Below are 25,332 nucleotides of genomic sequence, written 5' to 3'. Positions count from 1 at the left end.
CATTTCTACTTGTGGGTGACTTACCAGAGGGAAAGAACTCATTGCAGGTGCTGCTAAAATCCAGGAGCTCTACCCAGAGGAACAGAACAATCCTATTGCATGGAGAGGATTCAGAAACAGACCCAGAAACAGGTAGCTAATAGCTGGATACAGCAGAGTATAAACCGGGGACAGTCAGGGGCCACCACAATTCCCCTGAATGGCTTATTCTATTGTGGCAGTGTGACCCTAGGCCTGAAGTGGAGAGGGGCAGGGTCTACTCCTCTTCCTAAGAAGCAGGCACCTTCAGATGTCCTTCTAGGTTCAGGTGCTAAGGAAAGTGCTCACAGAAGGTTGCCACCAAAAGAGAAACCAAGAGCCAGATAGATGGGAATCTTTACTTAAAGAAAAGCAACAGAGCCAGAGGTCCACCGGGGTGGGGTAACTTCAGCAGGGTGCTTTGGGGCAGGAGCACAAATACTGGGTAGAGAAGCATCAGGCGGTGTGCATGTCAAAGTAGCTGGTGGTGGTGGTGGTGCTGTGAAGATAAAAGAGCCAGGGTGAAAGGGGCAGAAAGCTGGCATCCTGGACAGGAACGCAAGCCCTGTGCACAGACCTTGAGGTAACCTCAAGAGAGGATGTACGTCTGGGTAGGTTTCTGGGCTTCACAGGAAGTGAGGGTGGTGGGGAAGCAGGGAGGTTTGTGGGGACGGGGAGGGACAGGGCAAGGCAGAGCAAGCCTGTGACCCTACAAGCCAGCAAGCCCCTTTTTAGGTAGGGCACACTTACCCCAATCACTAGCGGAGCAGGGGCGGGGCAGAAAGTCATTTGGGGGGCTGGGAGGGCACGCCCTCTGCCTCCTGCGGGTCCGAAGGCTTCCCTGAAGGCTCGGTGCCCTCTGCCGCGGCTGCAGCTGTTGCTGCAGTGGACACAGCCATCACAGTTGGGGTGGTACCCTTATTCTCCTCCTTGGCCGCCCGGTAGCTGTTTCCCCAGACAGCGGGCATCTCAGTGCCGTGTTTGCGGCTCAGTGGGTAGGCCCCAATGGCTGCCAGGATGCTGCGGTGGCGTTCAGGGTCCATCTCGGTGTAGTACATCTCCAGGGTCAGTGGGGTGCAGATCTTGTGCTGCAGCGGAGGCATTTTCCGGACAGCGTGAGGGGCCGGGGATCCCGGGGAGTGAAAGAAGAGGAGGAGGAAGGGTCGCAATAAAAACAACAACAACAAAAACCCAGAACAAACAAACAAACAAACAAAAAACAAAACAAACAAACAAACAAAAAAAAAAACCCACAAAAGCGACTTTTGGCTTAGGGTCAGATGATCAGAGGGCCAGAGCCCAAGGCTCCTTGGAGAAAGGAGGCAGGGGTGGTGCCAGTGAGGACTCTCTTAGAACCACGCTGCGTGGGAAAGGCAGAAAACATACAGCCTGGTGTGGTAGAGCATGTTTGTAATTCCAGCACTGGGAAGGCTGAGGACGGAGGACCGATGTGAGCTAGAGGCTAGTATGAGCTAATATTGAACTGCAGATCAGCTGAAACTAAAAAAGTCTTCTCTCCTCTGTGAGCTCCATCCCAGAGACCAGAGGATTAAAGGAAAAAAAGAGAAGACATTATTTCTAAAATATGAAACACTTTAAAAAAACATTTAAAATTGTAACTGTCAGCTGAGCGTGGTGGCCTGTGCTTTTAATCTGCGCACTAGGCCGATCTTTGAGTTCGAGGCCAAGCTGGTCTACAGAGAGAGTTCCAGGACAGCCAGGGTTACACAGCCTGTCTTGAAAAACCCAGTGTGTGTGTGTGTGTGTGTGTTGTCAGTTTTGGAGATGAGATTTTTAAAGTAGAAGGAAATATTTGCTAAATATGCAGAAAACATTAATATCCAAACCTACATTTCAAATCCCTCTCAAGCGGACAAGTGGTAGTTATGTACACCTTTAATCCCAGCACTTGGGAGGCAGAGGCACTATCTCTGTGAGTTCCAGCCAACGGGGGCTACACAGTGAGACCCTGTCTCAGGAAAAAAAACAAAGAAACAACCCTCTTAAAGTCTAAGGAAAAGATAAGACTGCTCAGTAAAGAACCCTGCCAAGTGTGGGTAGGGCTCCTCCCGAGAAGCTGGAGGGTACCACCAGTCCTTCAGTTCGACTAGCACCTCCTACCTTCAGTTTAGATAAAACACCTTCTCTCTCTCTCCTCTCTTAAATTTTACTTTGTGTGTGTGGGGGTGGGGTGGGGTGGGGGTGGAGGTTGGGCTGGAGAGACTGAGAGAAGAGCACTGCTTTTCCACAGGTCCTGAGTTCAATTCCCAGCAACCACATGGTGGCTCACAACCACCTGTAATGGAATCTGATGCCCTCTTCTGGTGTGTCTGAAGACAGTGACAGTGTACTCACATATATTAAGTAAATAAACAAATATATAAAACTTGAAATTTTTTTACTTTGTGTGTCTGTGACTGTGCTTGAGTTGGCCTGAGGACCACTGACCTTGAGACAAGGTCTCTCACTGAACCTGGAGCAAGCTTCAGCACTGTCTTGCCTCACACTGCTGGAGTTACAACAGCCACATCTGGCTTTTTACATGGGTTCTGGGAACTTGATCCCAGGTTTTTATGCACATACAGCGTGCGCTCTTTCCTACTGAGCCACTTCTTTAGCCCTAAAACATTTTTTTTTCCACACACTTTCAAAAGATAGGATCTCATTATGTTCTTTGTAGTAAGGGATAGCCTTGTCATTCAGAAGGAAAAGCAGGGGTGGAAGATGGGAAGCATCCTTCCTCGATGCTACTTGAGAGCCCTCCACATCCTGATATTGCCTGGAAATCATAGGAGGACCATGGTGGTCTCTGCTGTCCCTCAGGCTTACCCGAAGTAGAAAGCCATCTGGGCAGGTGAACTGGTCATACCAAATGGCCTTGTACATGATCAGCACACAGCCCAGAAGTGCCATGGCAAAGGCGATCATCCTTGCAGTGGGCAGCTGGCAGAGGGAAAGAACCAAACAGCGCAGGTGAGATAGGTTGGGGCCAGCCTCCCTAAGGGGATGATGGCCCCTCAGGACTGGGCCTAGGCATATCACCACTGCCCTTACATTTTGTCTCCTTCCTTGAGGTCAGCTCCAGGACCAGAGTCTAGGAGCCATTTCTTTTGCAGGCCTATCCTTGCTGGGATTCTGGAAACATCCATGACCAGGTAAACTGCATTTGGCCAGTGAAGTTGCATGCAGTCAGTTGACCCAGAAGGTGCTATGAGAACAGGTTTGCCCTGCCCATGTTCCCCCTACAGAAGTTGGTGGTCCCACAGCAGGAGTGCTAGAGACAGGGAGCATTGTATGCATCTGTGTGTGCTAGGGATGGTGTGGGAGGCTTCTAGGGAGGCAGGTGCTTTAGTACTACCCTGGGAAGATTAAAAAAAAAAAAGGCAGCAAGGTCTAAGCACTATGGAAGGGGTCAGGTGTTGCTTCTAAAAACGGAAAAGCACTAGATATAGCTAAAAAATGATTAAACGGTTAAATCAAATGATTAGAACCATCACTGACGTGGTTAAAAGAAGACAAAGAGGAGATAGTTGCTAGATAAAAAAGTAAAGCTCATATCTGTTTCACAGAAAGCCTGCAAAGAGAAAGACAACTATGGGCGGGGGCTGGGGTGCTTCCCACGGGCAGTCTCCCACAAGTGCAGGATGTTCAGAAGACAGGACACGGATGGACAGCTAAGGGTCAGCCAGCACTGGAGGTGACATCTGAATAGTGGGACCCAGTCAAGCAAACAAGGCCTGAATCGCTCATCTATCCTCTCCCCTGCCCTAACTCCCCATAGTGAGGGGTGATGTACTTACCCTGCGTCCTTCTTCTGGGTGGCTGCAGGCCAGCCTCTGACCTTCCAAATCTGCGAACTTTTTTGGCTGGTCTGCAGAGGTAAGTTGATATTCCGTCTGTGTTTTGATAACCACCTAAAGGAAGAGATGGCCATAGCATTGCTGGGCAGCTGGCAGGGACCCAGAAGAGCGCTGTACTGAGGGGGTTGGGAACCCTGATGACCATCTGTCTACACTGATGGCCCGTGGAGATGAAGCACCTCAAAGCTGACGTCAAAGGAAGGTTGACATGGTGAGTTTGATGGAAACCTCAGATACTCAAGGCCGAGACAGACCACGGGTAGAGTTCTTCACTCAGTCAGCTGCCTTCCATTAAGGGTGCTGACTCTCTGACCTGAACTTCCCCTTGCACTGCTGGATAATCTGGCTCCTCCTCCAGGAGGTCTATCCTGACCTCCCTGACAGCTTCTCTTGAGCCTCTAACTACATGGGGGCTTAGACACGGCAATTCTAGGCTGTTTGTCTTCTTGAGGGGCAAAGAATAGATCTGTCCACAGAATTTGCTCTTTTTAATGTATGTGAGTACACTGTAACTATCTTCAGACCCACCAGAAGAGGGCATCAGATCCCTTTACAGAGGGTTGTGAGCTACCACGTGGTTGCTGGGACTTGAACTCAGGACCTCTGGAAGAGCAGTCAGTGCTCTTAACCACTGAGCCATCTCTCCAGAATTTGTTCTTAAAGTAAATGTAGCTGAAATCCACCCAGATCACAGCAGAGCTGCCTTGGGCTTCTTGAAGGGCCAGGCTGGACAAGCCTTGATTTATCTCTTGTTTGCTTCTCACTGACTTCTGCTGAAGACCAACCCCCTACTCCCAGTCTTCTGCCCAAGAAGCCCTCTTTTGTGCTCTAACCTAGAGCCTTGCCCAGAAAAGAGTGGTGTACTATCGATGTGTTGAAACACCATAACCAAAAGCAAGATGGGGAGGAAGGGTTTAATTCATCTTACACTTCCACATCATATTATATGACTGAAGGAAGTCAGGACAGGAACTCAAACAGGGAGGGAACCTGGAGGCAGGAACAGATGCCAAGGTGTGCTGCTTGTTGGCTTGCTCAGCCTTCTTTCTTATAGAACCCAGGAGCACCAGCCCTTGGGTGGTACCACCCACAATGGGCGTGGCCCATTAATCACTAACTAGAAAAATGCTCTAGGGGCTTGCCTGCAGACCAATTTTATGCAAGCACTTTCTCAATTGAGGTTCTTTCCTCTTAGGTGACTATAGCTGGTGTCAAGTTGACACAAAACCAGCACAAGTGGTAACTGCAATTTGCTGGACCCTATTAGATTATGTCATAGTCTGAGTGTTTAAATTCAGAGGAATCCAGTGGTCAATTTACCCTGTTTCAGATGGGGAAGGGACTTTGGATGTGAGAATGCTAACCAGGAGGTCTAGCCAGGAGGTCAGACTTGCCTGTAATTAGTTTGGATTTCTGCCCATAAACCTCACCCACACCTTTTTGTCCCAAGGCAAGCCTGAAAAAATCTCCCACATTGGTTTAGGCTACTCACCTGGTCAGGGAATGATGGCTGAAGCTGGCTGACGTCCAGGGGGCTGATGAGAGGGATACTGTCCATGGCAGCCCCATCCTGGTCTCCTGTTTCCTTGCCTGGTTTCCCTGAGAAGCTGCAGCCTAGCTTCACCATGGTGGACAGTGCTCCTTGTCCCAGCCTAGAAACAAAAAAGATCACCACTTCTAAGTCATTCTGCACACAGCCATAGAGCTGGTTCTGGAATGAGGACCCAGAGTGATTCCAATACTCCTCATAAAAAATTCCAGGGATGGGCTGTGGGAGGTCCAGCTCAGGGCTTCTCATCCCTTCCTGACCTCTCAGCGTGCAGGATGGTGCCTCTGGCCAGAGAACATCTTAGAATAGAGCGGAGACATCTTCCTTGGCCAGCCTTCTCCAGCATGCGCTTTAAGTGACTCACATATTCCAAAGGGAAGAAACGATCCAGGGAGCAGTTGGACTGCTGGGCTCAGTAACTGAAGAAGCAGGAGTCCCAGATCAAAGTGAATTTGCTAACTGTTTTAAAAAAACAAAGCAAAGCAAAAACAAAACCAACAAAACATAACAAAACAAAACAAAACACCTCAGAACCCTCAAAATCAAAATCAAAACAAAACAAAAAACCAACCAAACCCTAACCCATGTAGCCTATGCAATAAGGGATGTGTCCACATTAACTGCCATTGTTATCTATGTGAAATTCAAACGAAGATGACAAAAGTACAGAGACCAGGCCTTTGGACAGCTGAGATCCCAGCCTGCCAGCCCGGCAGCCATTGCAGTCTGGATGAGGGTGCCGGGCCCACTAACTCTGGGTAAGTCAAAAGTGAACACTTTCAAGGCTGGAGAGATGACTCAGCAGTTAAGAGTGCTTGCTGCTCCTGCAGAGGACTTAGGTTGGGTTTCCATCATAAATAAATGATGGCCTCATAACCTCCTGTAACTCTAGTTCCAGAGGATCTACTGTCTCTTCCAACATCCACAGGCTTCTGCATGCATGTGGTACACATACACACAGCGACATATAAATGCAAACATAATAAATAGATATTTATAAAAGGAGTGTACACGTTTATCTTGATGTTGATCTCAGAAGGGAAAGGGCCTCTAGGCTGACAGATGGAAGACCCTCTTGAAGCTGTATGTGGTGATGCTTGCTTTTAATCCTAGCACTTGGGAAGCAGAGACAGGCAGATCTTGAGTTCAAGGTCAGCCTGCTATGTATAGTGAGTTCCAGGCCACTAGTGTTGCACAGTGAGACCCTGTCTCAAAAAGAAAAATAAAATACCTCAAAACAATCTCCCCTCATATAGAATTCCAGTCCCAGACAACATCATACCAATATAATCATTTGTTTTTATTTTTTATTCACTTTGTATCCTGATCACAGCCCCTCTCCCTCCTCTATTCCCAGACCCACCCTTACAAATCTCTCTCCCTACTGCCCCCACCTTGTCTCTTCAGAGAAAGGGAGCCCCACTTGGGCACCATTGGGCCCAATTATAATCATTTTTAAAAGGAAATGCTGCAAACCTGTTGTGAAAATTCCAGAGAAAGAACAAAAGCCCTCTTATCAGCTCCTGAGGCAAACCCCTCTTTTTTCCTCACAGTTCCCAAGCACATTCAGGACTTACAGGCCAGTCCCACCCACAGACAGTAGAGACCCTTAGTGAAACTTGAGCAAGCCCCGTTCAGCAAACTATAAAAAGATGGCGGAGGTTGTGTGCATTGCGAGTGCAGAATTTGGAAAGCAGTTCCATGGGGCTAGGGAGATGGCTCAGCTGGTAAAGTGCTTCCTGTGCTAGCCTGGAGACCTGGTTCAGATCCCCAGCGCTCACATAGAAGCTGGGCCAGTGGCTTGCATCTATAACCCCAGTGCTGGGAGGAATGGGCAAAGACATGTGGAATTCTGTGGCTCAATAGCCAGCTAGCCAGCATAACTGAAATACAGAGCTTAAAGTTCAGTAAGAGACTTTGTCTCAAAGTAAGGTGGAGAGTCATAGAGGAAAACACCTAAAGTGACCTATCACACACAGGTAAGTGTCCCTGAACACACAGGCACACATCCCAAACAGACACACAGACACATACACACAAAAGGTGTGTGGAGGTGGGCTGGCACTGAAGAGATGGTTCAGCAGTTAAGAGCACTTGCTCTTGTAGAAGACTTGGGTTCAGTTCCCAGCGCCAACATGATGGCTCAAAATGGTCTATAAAGCCAGTTCCAAGGACCTGACACTCCCTTTTGACCTCTGCAGATACCAGACACTCAGGTTTTTTACATACATACAGACAGGTAGGTTGTTAGCATTTCTTCTAGGCTCTGCCCAACAGTTACTTAGCAACTGCCAGGTTCATGCCTGGTGTCCTTCCTGTCCTTCCCTTCTCCCTTTTTTCTGTCATTCTCTGTCCCCTTCCCTCATCTGCCTCTACACCTTCCTCCAGGTTCCAAATAAATTCCCCTTTATATCACATGGCTTCATTATTCAGGGGGACAGCTTGGCAGTGGCCACCAAGGCACCCACCCCCTCATGCCGTCGTTTTATAAAACACAACGCAGGCCAAACATTCATTCTGACACATAAAATAAAATAAATCTAAATTAAACAAAATAGGAAGGGATTGACGAGATGGCTCAGCAGTTACAAGCACTTGCCGATTTTACAGAGGACCTGGGTTCAGCTCCTAGCATCCACATAGTGACTCACAAGGATCCAGAATTCCAGTTAGGAGGGTCTCCATCTCCCTCCTCTGATCTCCACAAGCATCAGGCATGCAAGTGGTACTCAGTCATACCTTCAGGCAAAATGCCTATACAAATAAAAGAAATGAAGGATTTAAAAAGTAAGAAAAGCTAGCTGGAGAACACCACCTTTAATCCCAGCACTCAGGAGGTGTAGGTGGATCTCTGAGTTTATGGTTTGCCTGGTCTATAAAGTGCGTTTTGGACAGCCAGGGCTGTCACAGAGAAATCCTGTCTTGAAAAAAAAAAAAAAAAACCAAAAAACAAACAGAATCTAAAAAACAAAACCCAACTAACTAAATAAATATAAGAGAAGCTATCTTTTTCACATTAACAGCATAAAGAAGAAAATTATTTAGGCAATTTTAGCAGGAGTCAAAAATATATTTGGGAAGACTTGAAACTCACTTACAATGTAAAAAATCTGCTTGCACACTGAGGGCAGAGGAACAAAGAATATTATTAAAGTCCAGCAAATGAACATAAGTCTTGTTGTTTTTGTTTGTTTGTTTGTTGTTTTGTCCTTTGAGACAGAGTCTCATTATAGCTCAGGCTGATCTTGAACTCCTGATCCTCCTGCCTCAGACTCCTGTGTCCCGGATTATAGGTATGCATCATCACACAAACTTAAATTGAGGTCTTCTGTCTTTCAGAGCACAGGAACACAGATGGCTTTGGCTGATCTGGTGGTTTGCATAAGAATGGTCCCCATAGGCTCATGTCATTAGGGAGTGTCACTACTTTAAAAAAATGATTAGAAGAATTAGGAAGTGTGGCCTGTGTCATTGGGGATGGACTTTGAGGTTTCAAAAGCCCATGCCTAGCCCAGCGTCTCTCTACCTGTGGATCAGGCTGTAGCTCCCAGATACTTCTCTAGCAGCCTGCACGCCATGCCTGCGGCCATGCTCCCCTCCATGACCACGAACTAAACCTCAGAATCTGTAAGCAAGCCTTCAGTTGAATGCTTTTTTCAAACAGGAGTTTCCTTGGTTATGGTCTCTTCACAGCAACAGAACAGTGACTGAGACAGCCAGGGAAGTCCCAGAGACTGTGGTCTGAGAGCTCAGTCAGCACAGTTGCACAGGGGCTAAGAAACCAGGCCAGGGGTTTGGAACTTTTCATGGATGCAATAGCTTTTGTATTTAAATGCAAAAACAAATTTTCCATATGGAAAGTGTGAACATGGAAGGACTCCGGGTTGGTGAGATGGCTCAGTGGGTGAAAGCACCGGCTGCCAAGCCTGACAACCCGAGTTCAATCCCCAGGAACGAGAAAACTGCCTCCTGCAAGTTGTGCTCGGACCTCCACATGTGCAACGTAAGAGTGCTTACTCACACATAATAAATAAGAGCAATGACAGATTTAAGGGATTGGAGAAATAATTCAGTGGCTACAGGAACTGACTGTTCTTCCACATCAATATTCTCACAGATACCGGGGAGTCCAACGGTCTCTTCTTCAGGGGTACCAGAAATACATTTGGCACACACACAGGCATATATGTAAAACACTAATACAGACAAAAATTTAAAAATTTAAACAAAAATTTAAAAATAAAAAAGTCATGCTGGAGAGATGGCTCAGTGGTTAAGAGCACTGACTGCTCTTCCAGAGGTCCTGAGTTCAATTCCCAGCAACCACATGGTGGCTCACATCCATCTGTAATGAGATCTGATGCTCTCTTCTGGTGTGTCTGAGGGCAGCTACAGTGTACTTGTATATATAAATAAATAGATCTTTTTTTAAAAACGAAAAAGTCCAGTTAAATTTGAGTTTCTAGAAAGCAGCTGTATTTCTATGTGTCAGGGCAAGTTTTAATTTTGCTACTTTTAACTATGTGTGTCTCTCTGTGTGATTTACTTATGTTTTGTATGCACGTATGTCTGTGTCCACTTGCATAGGTCAGAAGAGGGCGCTGCCGCCCCGGGAACTGGAGTTTCTCCTGTGTCTGTGTGTGCAGTTGTCCTCAGAAGCCAGGGGTGGCACATCCTCTGGAGCTGAAGTTATAAGGAACTGGGAGCTGCCTGATGTGAGTGCTTAGAATGTAACTTAGATCCTTTCTGCTCTCAACCGCAGAGTCATCTCTCCAGCCCGTTTTTAAAAAATTGTTTTTGTTTTAAAATAACATTGGTTCTCACTATACAACCCTATATAGTTCAAGGCTGGCCTTGAACTCAATATTATCTTGCTTCAGCCTCCCTAGACAGAAACCAGTTAAGATCTCATTTAAATAATTTCAAAGCTTAGGACAGAGATGATGGGTAGGTGCTCTATATCGAAGGCCATGAAATGTTGAGTGGGGAGCAAGGCACGTCTGAATCCTCCAGGCAAAGAAGGCTATCGTGCAGATTTTGGAGGCCTTTATGCTACAACACCTCTGGCAGCATTTGTAGAATCAACAACTCTCAATCAAAATCCCAACACATTTGTTCATGAACTTGAAACATCAAAATTTTTGTGTTGAAGGCAGAAAGACACAGGATGTTTTGACAAAGGAAGTCCATCTGCTGGGTATCTGCCTCGAACACAGTGTACACTGCCTTGCAGAGAGAGCTCATTCAGATCTCAGATCATAGCAGAGAGGCTGCCTACATCTTAATAATTAACGTCTGCTCAGAACGGTGAAGCTGATCTTGTTACTACATGCATGTTTGAATGCAGATGAACACACACGTGTGCACACACAAGGCACAAGTAAATACAGGAATTTGTTCTAGGTGCATGAACATGGAAAACAGAGACAACAAAGCAACCCAGAAACAGTGCAAGAGAATATTTACAATCTCAGGAAGAGAAAGATTTCACCAGCAGCACTCATAGGAAATAAATCTCAAAAAATTTACTTTCCACGTTAAAATTAAAAATCCTTGCCAATAAAGACAAGACCTTAAACGAGGAGAAACAGAAGCCAAAACGGGGAGATATTTGCAACCCACAAATGATGGCAGGGTTGTTGTGGGTTGACCGATGTCCTCACAAAGAGGACCACAATTTTTAACTCTTAGTGCCGGCGAAAAAGACTTTTAAACAGTCCTTACAATTGTAATGGAATTAAGATGAGGTCATATTAGAATGGGTAGGGAGGTGGGGTTTATTCCACAGTGGGCATCCTTACAAGAGGATTTGGATATAAGAGGCACGCTTTCTGCAGATGGTGGCAGAAGTGATGCAGTGTCATCCAACTGCTCAGGACAACTGAGTCTGAAGGAGCAAAGGAGAACCCTCACCTTACAGTTTCAACAGCTCCGGTGAAATCTGGTTTTGGACTTCTTGCCTCCAGGATGGTAAAAATTGTGGTCATTTTGGACAGCCACCTTCAGAAAGCCAGCGGCCCTCCAGATCTACAAGTGACCACTGCTTTTCTTTCCCTACTGGGCAGCCACATAGCCATGACATGGCCCGGGGAACACAGAGGGGATGGTGTTTCAAAGCTGTCCAGTGTCAGGGACAGTTGGGTGCGGAACTTCCCACAAGAAAGTAGAGAAGGAAGGCTGGGTAGGAGATAAGGGAGGGACGGCTATAAGAGGAGGGAAGGAAGCAGGATCTTCATACACACTCTTCCCATCTCAGGCAGGCCCTTTAGGACCCGGTCCTTTTGACGTGTGTTACACAGATGACTTTGTGCCTGGCCCTGCCTTTATGGAGATAAAGCAGTGTCAACAAAGAGCTTCCTTATGGGATGGTCTGGTCCTAGGGAGGGAGCTGGCTCAAGGTTGGCCCTAAGCACTAGGGGAACCATATACTCTGGGGACAACCCGCTGGGCATTGTGATAGAGACGGAGCAGAAATTATAAAGAATGTAAACGGCCCGCCAGGCAATACACGGAGGCAAAAGAACCAGGGAAGAAAGCGGAACCGAGAGAAAATGGCGTCCCACGCATTCAAGCCTCTACAACTGCTCCACAAGAGGATCCCGCCTCCCCAAGAGCTCCGCCTATGGTTGCCTGGGTGACGCAGCCACGAGGGCTAGTTTACATCATCTCGGGTTACCGTGGCAACAGAGGCAGGCCTCTAGCTCCCTGTCAAATTTCTAGTCCTCTGTCTCCAGGCAGAATATCGCAAACCAAAAGTAGACAACTCTCCCCTCCTCAGCACACCAGAAGATTCCATCCTGGATTTTGGGGTCCACGCTGGGAAGACGACAGGGGCCATAAAGGTTTAGAATTGGGAAGGCTTCCCAACACCATCCACAGGTCCTTGCCTCTATCCCATGCTGTCATTTTGTCTCCCAAGGGTTTGTCTCCGGGGGACGGGGCGGGGTATCTCTGGTCACTATCTGGGGGCTGTGCACCAATAAGATGTTGAGAGACAGATGATGGAGGATGCGGATTTTTATTTGAAAGCCCATAAAAGCTGGGGTAGAGTTCGCAGACTCACTCTCACACGGACCCTTTCATGCTGCGTCACACAGAAGTGCATGTTGGTGAGGGCCAGTGCTCTCCTCTCACCTCACTGCCGCAGTGCCCAGGGGGTCGGCTTGCACCTTTAGGTACTGATAGTTTGCCTCCAGTTCAAACGGCTGCTGCTCTGGGGCCCAAGCAAAGAGAGACAGAGAAGAGGGGCACGGCTACTCGTGGGTCCCCACACTCACCACCTGTGGCCAAGCGTCTGGAGCCGAGCCGCGGCAGGTGGTTTGAGACAAGTGGCTGTCATACCTCCTACCATCCTTGAACCTTCACTCAGGGATTCCCATCATGCCCTCCGATGCACAGACAGCTAAACATTCAATGTTTTGGCAACACCTCTTCTGCTGACCCCTTTCTCTCCATCCGGCTGTTTCTTTCTTTCTTTCTTTCTTTCTTTCTTTCTTTCTTTCTTTCTTTCTTTCTTTCTTTCTTTCTTTCTTTCTTTTTTTAACACCCTCTACCCCCAGCAGTTAGACCGAACAGGAGCTGGCATTTTTGCCCCTGGGCCACCTTGGAGATGCATAGCTCCCACTGGCTCTCCCAGACCTGCAGAGGTGGAGCCAGCCCACAGGGAGGGGGTTTGCAGTCACCATGAACTGGGGGAACTGAGGTTCAGCTGTCCCGCTGCCCCGTCTACCATGCTATGCCCAGGACAGGGAATTCCAGATTCATATGAGGTTTGTGCAGGCTGAACAGCCATAATTCTTTCTAATGTCCAGGCTGCCACTGGCCTGTAGAGGTTTCTTGACATACCTTGAGGGCCATTCCACTTCACCTTAAGTCAGCAGAGCTGCTGCCCCCAACTGTCCTGAGATGTCTAGTGACCACCCTCCACCGGAGCCAGAAGGGCGAGCCTGATTTCTAGTGGAGACCACAGGAAGGAGATGGCTGCGCGCCACTCTTCTGGCAGGCGTCGGATCAGCCAAATCACTCCCACACAGGCTCTCAACCCCTACACCCATATCTTTGCACGCACATCCCACAGGCGCACAGTCGCAGACTCTTGCACCCGCCCCCTTTCTCGCACCTCTCACATCCCTGCACCCTTACACACCCACGCACACATGCTGGTCCCCTTGTCCCCATTCCAAAAGGAGAAACGTGGAAATGGCTCACAGGCAGTTGCTGCAGGACGCAGTCGCAGGAGGACAGGGATGCGGTGTGGATGCGGAGGATGCAGTTCCAGACGCTTCACCACCAGGCGGGGCGGGCTAGGGGCTGAAGCCTGAGAGCGAGGCTGTGGTTGCCATGGAGATGCAGGCTGGAGGAGGGACCACTGTGGCTCAGGTGGCCTCATACCCCCCTCCCAAGGCAGACCTCTGCGCTGCCTCTGATCACAGTCACAAACCTGACACACGCACTTCACACACCCGGGACGTACATTTGACAAACTTGGCACACACTTCACCCTCCCCATCTCACATATTGCTATGACACACTTCACACAATTTGCACCCGACACACACAGCATGCAAAGTCATATATCACACCAGCTCTCACATCTCACATCACTTCACTGCAGGGGGGGGAGGGGGCAAATACAAGACCAGAGGAGCCCTGGCTGCTCCTCCAGTCAGGCCACTGTGGTTGGCCTCTCACTTAGAGGGTACTTGCTAGACGTCAGTGTCTGAATTTCTGGGCTGGAAGCTTTCCTAGGATTGGCCTTGTCATGCTTGGTCACTGTTGGTCACTGTTGTCTGTGTAATGGCAATACGCAGAAGGCACTGGACAGATGTTAGGTTCAGAGTATGCCTCACTTCACACAGAGCATCTCGAGTGGACATGCTTCTCCTGGCCTTACACTCGCAAATGCTAGAGAATGGCCACAGCACTCTGTATCTATCCACAGTTCCCCTGTTTTGCTGTTGACTGGAATCCCGTTGCTATCATGACAGGTGTCTGGACTTTGTCAACATGGATGCTGAGAACTGAACTCTGGCCCAATCCAAGAGCATCAGACGCCCTTAAGAGTGGTATCATTTCTCCAGGCCCGACATTTAACGTGTAAAGAAAATGCTCAACTGTTTTATCCGAAGTGGCCGTACTATTTCATGTTCCCACCACTGGCTCTCCATATCCACCGACATTTGCTATTATCTCAGTGACGTCAGCCTGCCAATCTGTCATAAGGAACTGCCACAGACAATTAGTCGTTCTATTCTGGAGGCCAAAGCTCTGGGATCAAGGTGCCTGTGAAGGTCCTGCTGATAGCCTGTTCCTTCACTTCCGTAGAGTGTGTCTGCCAGTGTCATAATCTGCTCTTAAAGGACCCCGACCATACTGGATTAGAGCCTACTCAAAGATCCCATTTTTACTTCCTTCTTCTTCTCTTCCTCCTCCTCCTCCTCTTATCTTCTGTTCTTTTTCCTCTTCTCTTTTTCCTTACTCTTGTGACAGCATTTGCCTTGAATTCTCTGTGTAGCCTAGAATGGAACCCTTGGTCCTCTTGACGCCACACCCTGAGTGCCGTACCGCCATATCCACTTATGTGGTCCTCAGGATGGGACTCAAGGTTCTTTGCATGTTTGGCAATCATTCTACCAGTTAGGGTTGTCTAGCGGAAGAGAACTGATTGGATGAATGTATATGTATATGCGGGAGTTTTAGACTGGCTTAGAGGATGCTATCTGAGTAGTCCAGCAATGAGTGGCTCACACCGGAGGCTGAGGATCGAGTAATTTTCCAATCCATGAGGATGGATGTCTCAGCAGTCCCAAGCGGGTTCCAGAGGCCGGGAGGATTCCTGGCGAGCTGCTGATACCCAGTCTATGACAGAATCTAGAAGCTGGCTCTGATGCCAAAGCCACAGGATGGATGAGCTTGCCAGGGAGAGTGAGGGCAAACGGGCAAACAGCAGCTTCTTTCTTCCTTGTCCTTTTATCTGGACTGCCACCAAGATTTAGGGTTTTCCTTCTTGCATTCAGCAGCTTGGGTTTTAAACAATCCCACACATAGTCAAGTAAGTGGAGAACCAAGATCATTCACCATAATCCTTAACCCTTTACAGCCTTTTATAAAGAATCCTGTCTACAAACACACTCTAAATGAGTAGAACTTCAATGTGGGACTTTAGAAGAGACAATTCAGTCGGTAGCAATATCCCATCAGTGCCTGGTACACTTTGTAGTTCATATCCATATTACTCTAGTTACAGAAGCTTGGCATCTTCTCTTGGGGCCATTAGTCCTTTGCATGTCTTCTTTAGTGAAAATACATTCAGATGTTCTAAATATTTTTTAATCACATTGTTTGTCTTCTTGTTATTGAGGTTTTTTGCTTTTTTTTTTTTTTTTTTTATAAACCAGCTTTATTGGGCACTGTTGGGCTCTGCAAAAATCTAGAAATAACACATTGCCTGTATGTGCCTGCTCATGTATGCGCACAAATGTGCGTGCGTGCGCGCACACACACACACACACACACACACACCCCTTCAAGTACATAGTAAGTAGGAGCATAATAGCAATGTTCAAGTTTGTTACTTTTTTCATGATATGTGGTTAGTAACATTTCGAAAGGCAGGCATGTCTGTTGTTAAGGTAGGTTTCCCTCACTGGCAAAAATTTTCTGAACCTTCAGAGTGCTTAGCAGGGCTATAGGCTTTGGCCAAAAACCTTTAAGGCTGTCAAGGATGGTGTTCTCTGGGCACTCTGCTGTGAAAGCACTGACTGGTTCTCAGCCCATAGGAAGTCTGTTAGAACACAGGAGGTCCAGTCCAGGTGAGCTCTGGTGAGTATCTTAGCAACCATCCATTCAGAGCTACCAGTGGCCTAAAAACTAACTTCTCTCATAGGGAATACATCACAGCCTTTGTCCAATCTTGAACGACTAGCAGCTAGACAGACTTTCTGGTAGACAGACAGACTAGGAGAGGGGCCATGGCTGACTTCCACTTCACTCTCCTGTCCTAAGTAAGACAAAAGCCCATCAGTTTAAAACTTTTTTTCCTGCAGCAGGCTACCTGCGGATGAACTGGTTCAACAAGTTTAAGGCCCCAGGACATGTTTACAAAACAGGACCAATCAACCATCCTATCTTTCTTCAAACTGATCAATCATAAATTAGGGGAGAAGACTCTTCTGAGATTCTAAAATCTCAGCCCTAGAGAAGACATTGATTGGATCCATCGGCTTCCAGAGCACCCTGTTCTCTGCTTGTGTTTGTCTCCTCTTTTTCTTCCACTGCTCTGTCTTTGATAGTTGAGATTTCCTAGCAGCTACCTGTTGTGCTCTAGATTTTCCCTACCATTTCATTCTTTAACTGGCAGAGAAAACTATGGGTTTACTTCAGGCAAGCATGGCCACCAAGGACTGAGGACTACCTGTCCTGAAAACTTCATGCTGTTAGGGAGGTTTGCTTTGTCAAAGCCTTCACATTCCTCTTAATCTAAGATTGTATGAAAACTCTAAGGGGGCTTCCAGCCCCTCACTGGGTAGTGTCTCCAGCACTCACAGAATAGTGCTTGGTCTCTTTCAGGCATCGCTGCTGGAGCAGGTTAATGATTTGTCCACCACCCTAGGGAAGAACTTAGAGATGTAGATTGTCAGCAATGACCACCACCCTTAGGAAGCATTTGGACAAATAAAGTTATTAGTGAAGCCAGGTTAAGGTGTTTTTGCTAGTGGCTTTGGTGTAGAAAATCTTAGGGAACAATTTGAAGTTCAGAAAGGCACACTCTTAATAGTTAAGCTAAGGACTTTTTAAGGTCAGGGAACAAGAACAATGGCAGCGTTGGCTGATGTGACTCACGCTGAGGCTGGACAGGTGATGATTGATTTCTTGTACCTACTTTTGCCCTCAGCTTCCATATTGATTTCATAAAAATTGTTGATGAGTAGAAATACACTCTCAGGAATTAAAGTGGGTATTTCTTTTTATATAAAAGTTTAGGTTTATGATTCCTTTAAGATGCTTATACAACTACTTTTTACGATAAATAATAAAATACCTGATTCTGTCTTTGTAACTGCAAGTTGCTGCCTGCTGGTAAGAGAAGCTGGCCGAGAGAACTACCCTGCTTGCTCACACTTTGTTAATCTATAACAAATTGCTCAGTTATTAATATACCTGGGCTCTTGGGAATAATTTGTTTTCTTTACCTGTACTATGTATCATTATTTCCTGTAAAGGTATTAGGGAACATACTGTTTTTTTTTTTTTTTATTGGCATTCGCTAGAAGAAAAATAGAATGTAATTACATTGTAATTCATTTCTGCTTGAAAGATTTTGCTGGATATGTAAGCTTTAGAAAAAAATACCAAGTGTGTTGGAGCTCCATCCACCAACTGTGTGCATGTGTACATGTATACAAATGTATATATTTATATGTGTTACATGTATGTGATTATGTGTATCTGTGTATATGTATGTGTGTGACATGCTTGTAGTCTGCTTGTTGGAGCTTTGCTCTATCCAATCAAAGTGTGAATGAGCATATGTCTATCTGTCTGTCTGTATGTGATGCATAAATTTGTATGTGTGACGGCACTGGAGACTGCTTTTTCTTCATCCACTGTGTGTGTGTGTGTGTGTGTGTGTGTGTGTGTGAATTTTCTCTAGTCCTTTTCTTTATTCCTGGTCCCTAAGAGTTAAGACTTCTGAGTTTCTCACTGGTCACTGAGAGCCAGGTCCAGTCAAGCTTTGTTCCCTCAGAGAAGTGTGATGAGTGATTTCTCTAATCGCTGGTTGCCAGCAGCAGCAGATCTGTCAGTTTCAGTCAGCACTGACCCCCCCAGCTTCCATCAGCACTGATCCCCCCCCAGCTGCCATCATCACTGACCCCCCCAGCTGCCATCATCACTGACCCCCCCAGCTTCCATCAGCACTGACCCCCCCAGCTGCCATCATCACTGACCCCCCCCAGCTGCCATCAGCAGTGACCCCCCCAGCTTCCATCAGCACTGATCCCCCCCAGCTGCCATCAGCACTGACCCCCCCAGCTTCCATCAGCACTGATCCCCCCCTCAGCTGCCATCAGCACTGATCCCCCCTCAGCTGCCAACAGCACTGATCCCCCCAGCTGCCATCAGCACTGATTCCCCGCCTAGCTGCCATCAGCACTGATTCCCCCCCAGCTGCCATCAGCACTGACCCCCCCAGCTGCCATCAGCACTGACCCCCCCAGCTGCCATCAGCACTGACCCCCCCTCAGCTGCCATCAGCACTGATCCCCCCCCAGCTGCCATCAGCACTGATCCCCCCCCCAGCTGCCATCAGCACTGACCCCCCCAGCTGCCATCAGCACTGATCCCCCCAGCTGCCATCAGCACTGACCCAGATCACCGATGCCACACCTCGATGACTGCCTCCACTTAACCCCTGGATGTCAAAGCTGGTCTTTGACATTTCTTACAAGTAGTGTACCTTTTAACTGCTGATCCATATCTCCACTCCACCCCCATTTTAAGCATAAATGGATACCAGATTTTGTCAAATGATTTTTTTTGTCTATTAAGATAAGTACATGCTCTTTGTCCTTCATTTATAGTTTATAAGATTAAATAGACCAACTTTACAGTCTTGAGATCAATTTTTGTGTACTTGCCAGTATTTTATTTGTGAAGGACTATTGGTGTCCACGTGTCTTTGTTAATTCTCTAATGCTGCGACAAAACACCATAACCAAGGCAACTCATAAAAATGTTTGGTTTGTGGCTTCCAAAGGGTTAGAGTCTGTGTCAGTCGCGGCGGGGAGCGCGGCAGCAAGGAGGCTTGGTGCTGGAGCAGCTGTTGACAACTTATATTTTGATCCATAAACAAGAGGCACACAACACACACACACACACCACATAGACACACACAGACACACAGAGACACACACACACACCACACACACGCATGCCACATAGACACACACACAGAGACACACCATACATACACACACACACACACACACACACACACACACACACACACACACTGAGAGAGAGAGAGGGAGAGAAAGAGAGAAGTGGGGGGAGAGTAAGTAACTGGGAATGGTGTGGACATTTGAAACCTCAAAGCCTGCCCCACTGACACTCTAACAAGGCCATATCTCCTAATCCTTCCCAGTTCTACCAACCAAGGCTAACATATTAAAATATATAAGCCTATGAAGGAGGCGTTCTTATTCAAACCACCACACAAGGCAACCTTGAACTCACAGAAGATACACTGGACCATGGTGGAGGGAGATCTAGGCTTTCTTCCAGTGCTGCTGCCTTTCCTCATCACTCTGAAGAGGATTGTTATAATGATGTTTTTGGTAGCGTCTCATCTCAATATTGTCTGTTTGAATTTCAATAGTCTGGGGCATACCCCCAGGCCAGGTGGCTTCCTTGTTCTTGGGTCTCCCTGAAGCTCTGGCTCTCTGCAGTCACCGCCTATCCCCACCAGGGGACATACATTTCCTGAGCTTTGAATATAGTTGGCTCTCTGAGGATGATGTGCTCATTTATCTGGATTTTGGTGGGGGCAACCCAAGGTACAGCTGCTTCTTGGAGTAACAACTGCTCTATCCTGAAGTCCCAAAAGAAAGGGGTGAGGCTGAGAGGCATAGCAGGGCCTCTTGTTTTTATGATCTTTGCTCTACCTAGAGAATTCTATCCTGGGCCAGCTCTGGGGCCACTCAGCTACAAGAGTATTGGGACTGGCAGTCTGGAGCTTAGCACCATAGAGGGCTGAGGGGGTAACATTTGAAGGCACAAAGCCAAGTGCCTACTTATTCAGGAGAGGGGAACACGGGAGTTAGTGGTGCTATGGAGAGAAGCCTAGTGCTAAAGTGGGCAGGTATTAGTGGTAGAAGTGGCAGGTGGGAGATCAAAAGTCTTCTGGGGGCTCAGTCTGTGCTCACTGCTCACACTACATGGTGGGGCAGGCGTGGCTTATGGCCCAGTGATTGCTGGCCCTTGACCTCTGGTCAGACACACCCATGTAGGAAAGATAAAACCCTAAGCAGCCAGGGTTGGGAGGAAGAGGACCAGGCACCTGGACCCTGGGATCTGCAGCTTCTCCATTCGCCTAGAGCTAGTTCCTCAGCACCGAAAGGGAGCCCCTGTCATGAAGAGGTGATGTCATGGTCTCTGAGCCCTAACTTTTCTTCCCATAAAAGCTGGCAGATGGGGACATTGACCAGGGTGGACCTGACTGTGGTTAGGGTCACACTGGGTCTGAGGCTAGGAGTTCTGGCTTAGAGAGAGGCCCTGAGAGTTATTCCATCTAATTTCAGGGGAGGGTCTTAGGGGAGGAGAGGGAGGAAGAAAGAAAGGGAAGGAGGGAAATAAGGAGGGATGGAGGGTGAGAAGAAGGAAGGAAGAAAGGAAGAAGGGAGGGAGGGAGGGAGGAAGGAAGGAAGAAAGGAAGGGAAAGATCCCTTTTCTGCAAAACACCTACCCTCGGGTTTGCAATTCAGGGTTTACCTCCAAGAGCAGTCAGTTCAAGTGGCCTCCAGATATGCATGAGGGTGGTTTGTCCCATGGGGTCCCTGAGCCAGTGGACCTAAATCTCCCCCTGGGAAGAAGCAACATTCCAGGATGTGATGTCCCAAAAGAAAAGGGACAGTGGCAGGGTAGGGGAGGCAGGGGAATATGCAGTAGGCCTTTGAGGGCAGTGTAGGAATCAGGGAACCTGAGAGTTGGTCACCAGGAGCTAGGGTTTGATTCTTAGGGATGGATGCCTAGGTCCCCTGCAGGACCTTAGTCATCATGGAGGCAGAGGTGGGGGTGGGGAAAATCCAAAAGCTAGGATGAGGGTTTCTATGCTCATTTCTCTTCCCAGCACACAAATAGTCCTCTGCCTAGTGGTCCTGAGGTGAGACATGGGTGCTCAAGACTATGTGGCCAGATCCCTACCTACTGTCCTTTGGTCCCTATCCCAAAGGGCTGAATCACAGAGAAGAGAGTTTTCTTTGAGGCTCTATTCAGTACACATACACACACACACACACACACACACACACACACACACACACACACATGCACACAGATGCACACACAGGTATATACATGCATGCCATATACCAACAAACACACACATACTTCCCATACATGCACATCTCTTTACAACCATGTGTTCAGCATTTCTTCTGTCTCCATGATGGGGCTGGGGCTAGTGACCACCTGAGGGCCCACTAGGAGTTACTCCCAATACCATGGATCATGGCCCCAGGGGCACTGTGACATGGCAATGCGCTATGGCCTTTATCCCCCATCAACATTTTCAGGCATATGTATGTGTGTGCAAGCCCACATGTGTGCCCTTGTGTAGCCTCTGGAATCCCCAGCACTGCCAATGTCCTGTCATAGTAGGATTTGCCTAGGGCATGAGGCGTATTGGCCACAGGTGGAGAACTTGGCATCAAGTCATAGAGCAGGAGTGTCCGGAGCATCCTGCCTGCAGGCCCTTTTCTGTGAAACCAGAGTCAATATCTACCAAGGGATCAGCAGAAACCTACCTTGGTATCTCTGTCCATGACACATACAAGCCACTAGCTCCAGTAGGTCTTAACTAGAGCATCAGGAGCTAAGGCAATTTCTCACCACCTCACATTTCCTCTCTGGTCCTCTAGGTTTCTCCTGGCCACCTGTTTGGTGGCTGCACTGCTGTTGGATGCAGGTGCAATTCCAGCACACCAGGTATGCAGGGGACCCTCTACCTGGCCCCATTTTTGGCTGCCAACCTCTGCCCAAGTTAGCAGGACCAAAAGGGACCTCTTTCTCTCCAACCCCTAAGCTGGCAAGAAGGGAGGCAAGGCAGGTGATGATGTGTGGTGAATGTGGTAGCAGCACCGTGTGAGCACCGACAAGGGGCCTCAGGAAGTGAAGGGTCTGAACCCTTCGGGGGTCTACTGGGCAAATATCCAAGGCACTGAGGTTACCAGGTGAGGACATGGGCTTCTGCAACATCCAGGCAACCCAAAGGACATCGGTCTCCATTGCACCCATGTAACTACATAGGGATATGAGCCTTTGTGACACCCAGTTGACCCCAGGATGGGAGAACATGGTCCTTCATGGTGTTTAGGTAACCCCAGGAATATGAGCTTTCTGACACAGGTGATTATGGGTGGGGACATGGACATCCAAAATGCCTAGCTCATCCTCTTCATACTTGCCTGGACACACTCACTTAGGGCATGATTTATAGACTGGAAACCTGTCCTGGCTGAAAAGGCACTGAGCTTGCCCTGGGCCAAGTCCACTCATTCCACTTCACATGTGACAGCAAGAGGATGAGAGAGGCCCACTCTGCACAGCCACCCCAGCTTCTTGGAGCTGGGCACTTCCCCAGAGTCACCCTGTACCTTACGTTCTCCTTGGTACTTTGTATTCATTAAGGTATTAAGCTCAGAAAAGCTGACTACCTTCTGGGTCACTAGCCAGGATGGGGAGGGGCAAGCATGGCCTTAATTAGTGCAAGAAGCTGGGGAGGAGTGAGGGTGCAGAGTCCAGAGTGAGCCCCGGGAACCAGCTGAAGGGCTCTATTTTTTCCTAAGCTGGCCGGGTGTTCAGGAAGGCTGGCAGTTTGGAAACAGGCTGGTGTCCTAAATCCTCTATCTGTGGTTCTGATTTCCACAATAATCCTTATCCCCTAGAGTTAAACACAGGTTGAACTGTGAAGTTCTACCTGTAGGTGGGTCTCATAGTGGCCTCTCCCTGGTGTCCTCCAACCTTGAGTCACTAACTAGCAAGATCCCCACCTGTGACTCACTCTCGTAGGTCCCTGACAAGACCAAAGGCAAACATGTCTTCCCTGAACAGGAAACAGAGAAGTAAGTGTTGCAGAAGGCAAGTGTGGGCTGATGTCCTGGGGGGGATTGGAGAACATGGCTGTTCAGAAGCTTCTAGGAGGAAGTGATACTTAAACCCCACAGGCATCCCTCCTTGGGAGTTCCTTTCCAGGAGCAGGCACTAGGGACCCCTGCTATCTTCCAGACTCAGTTCTCCTTGAGCCTCCAATGGGCTATGTTTTCGAACAGCATATTATCTGCCGCCCTACCTCCCTTGCCCTTGAGGACCCTGCTCAGGGAAGGCTCTGACCTTACTGTGCCCCATCCCTGCATTTGGTGCATTAGAGATGCTGAGGGCATAAAGCCATGAATGTGCCCCATACTTACTGGGCAGTTGGTAAAGTGGGTGGGTGTGGAGAAGTTTTCCAGGGCCAGCAGCTGCCTGGGGCAGAGAATGTCTTGAAAGTGGGGTTGGCCATGTCCAACTCTCCCCACCTGTGTGTGAACCTTACCCTCCTCATTCTGGCAGGGCCTGGGGTACCAGAGACATGGAGCCTCTTGAAAAGGACAACCAGCTGGGGGCACTGCTTCCTGTACCCAAGCAGAAGCTTCCAGCTGCCAAGGAAAAGCATCCAGGTCAGAGTGGGATCATGGGGTCCATTCGGACAGAAGGCTAGTGGGAAGGATCTTGTGAGGGAGGCTATACCCACTTCTGCCTCTCCACAGATGCCATGACCTGGGAGGAGACTGAGGACATCCTGAGTCGTTTTCGGAATCCTCTTCAGGGTCCAGAAATGGATCTTGACAACATAGACCATCCCATGTCTGAAGATGTCCAGAATGAAGAAGTGCCCCAGACATGGCCCATCCTGTATCGTCAGGTGCTGCAGGGACCAGAGGAGGACCTTGATCACCTTTCCCACCCTGTGGAGGATTCTTGAGAGCCCTAACCACTCTCCACACTCCTGTCCTGTGGTCCAGGCTATTGTGACCACTGACTCTCCCCAGCTAGAAAAAAAATAAATAAACACCTGAGAATTGGTGGAAGGAATGATTGTCTTTAAGATCAACAATTCTGGGACACAGAAGCTGCATTTTAGAAAACTATGTTGTCCTACCTATGGCTCATCAAAAGCTTCTGATGGGTGGGGCACAAGGTTTACCTGACCCTCAGTTCATGAACAATTCTCCTTGGCTTCATCTCTCTGCACATAGGGATGAAGTGATAGGTGTGTCAGCAGTGAGTGTGGGGACCAGTTAGCAGCATCAGCCTCAGAAGGGAAGGCCATTCTGGACTTCCCACAGAAGAGTCTGAGGAAATGCTTGAAGAGGAGGGGAGGTTGGGTAGGACACAGGTTGATGAGTGTGTAGGTACACAGGCACATGGTTTCACATGTACACAGGTATACACATGCACAGATGCATAGTTAAAATGTGCAGGCTCATAGGTACACACATGAACAGGTACATAGTTACAATGATGTATACGGGTGGCGTACATGTGTACAGTTACACTGTACATAGGTACAGAGGTGGGCATACATAGGTACACAGCTTTATGTGTACGTAGGCATAGAGATGTGTGGTATCCATGTGCATTGGTACATAGGCAGATAGATACATAGTTGGACAGGTGCTCAAGAGTGAGTCAGGACTTTCTGTTCTAGTTTTCTGGGAAGTACCTGGATCTTTCTAGGGTGCCTATCCTTCCACATGGCCTGGCTCACAAGGCCTAAGCACAGGTCATGTGAATTACCTTTCATGTGGTACAGGTATTGGGGTGACTACCAATCCCACCTGTGCATTGGAAGGCACTAAAGGGTCACAGAGGCACACATTTTCCAACTCCAATAGCTCAGGCAGAACAGACAGTTTAACAGAGGCCACCAGCTCTCCATCCCAATGCACCCAAACCCCATGCAGCTATATAGGCTGGTTACTGGTCTCACAGACCCTATAACTCTGTGTATGTCTCTTATTACCAACTCTTCATGGACATGATTGGGGGAGTGAAGGCTCTTATGCACCTTGGCCTCAGGGTCCCCACAATGCACAATGTTTTATCTTATAAATAAATCTAGGGTCTTCATACTATTTGAGCCCATTG

General features: G+C 48.1%; 2 protein-coding genes across 2 annotated transcripts; one reads left to right on the top strand and one right to left on the bottom strand.

Annotated features, from left to right (window-relative positions):
- Positions 1 to 803: 803 nt before the first annotated feature.
- On the bottom strand, positions 804 to 5,505 carry CALY (calcyon neuron specific vesicular protein; the record flags this gene model as incomplete). Its single annotated transcript, XM_080911700.1, has 4 exons — positions 804 to 1,106; positions 2,848 to 2,961; positions 3,819 to 3,932; positions 5,371 to 5,505. 4 exons carry the CDS (start codon positions 5,503 to 5,505, stop codon positions 804 to 806), a joined length of 666 nt encoding a protein of 221 aa, XP_080767826.1.
- Positions 5,506 to 6,081: 576 nt separating this feature from the next.
- Positions 6,082 to 24,166, top strand: PRAP1 (proline rich acidic protein 1; the record flags this gene model as incomplete). Its single annotated transcript, XM_080912981.1, has 6 exons — positions 6,082 to 6,185; positions 19,875 to 19,982; positions 22,065 to 22,131; positions 23,215 to 23,267; positions 23,755 to 23,861; positions 23,952 to 24,166. The coding sequence occupies 6 exons, from the start codon at positions 6,082 to 6,084 to the stop codon at positions 24,164 to 24,166; spliced, it is 654 nt and encodes a 217-aa protein (XP_080769107.1).
- Between the last annotated feature and the right edge of the window lie 1,166 nt (positions 24,167 to 25,332).

The sequence above is a fragment of the Micromys minutus genome (assembly GCF_963924665.1).
Source record: "Micromys minutus genome assembly, chromosome: 2".
NCBI classification, from domain to species: domain Eukaryota; kingdom Metazoa; phylum Chordata; class Mammalia; order Rodentia; family Muridae; genus Micromys; species Micromys minutus.
This window is presented reverse-complemented; position numbering and strand designations above follow the sequence as displayed.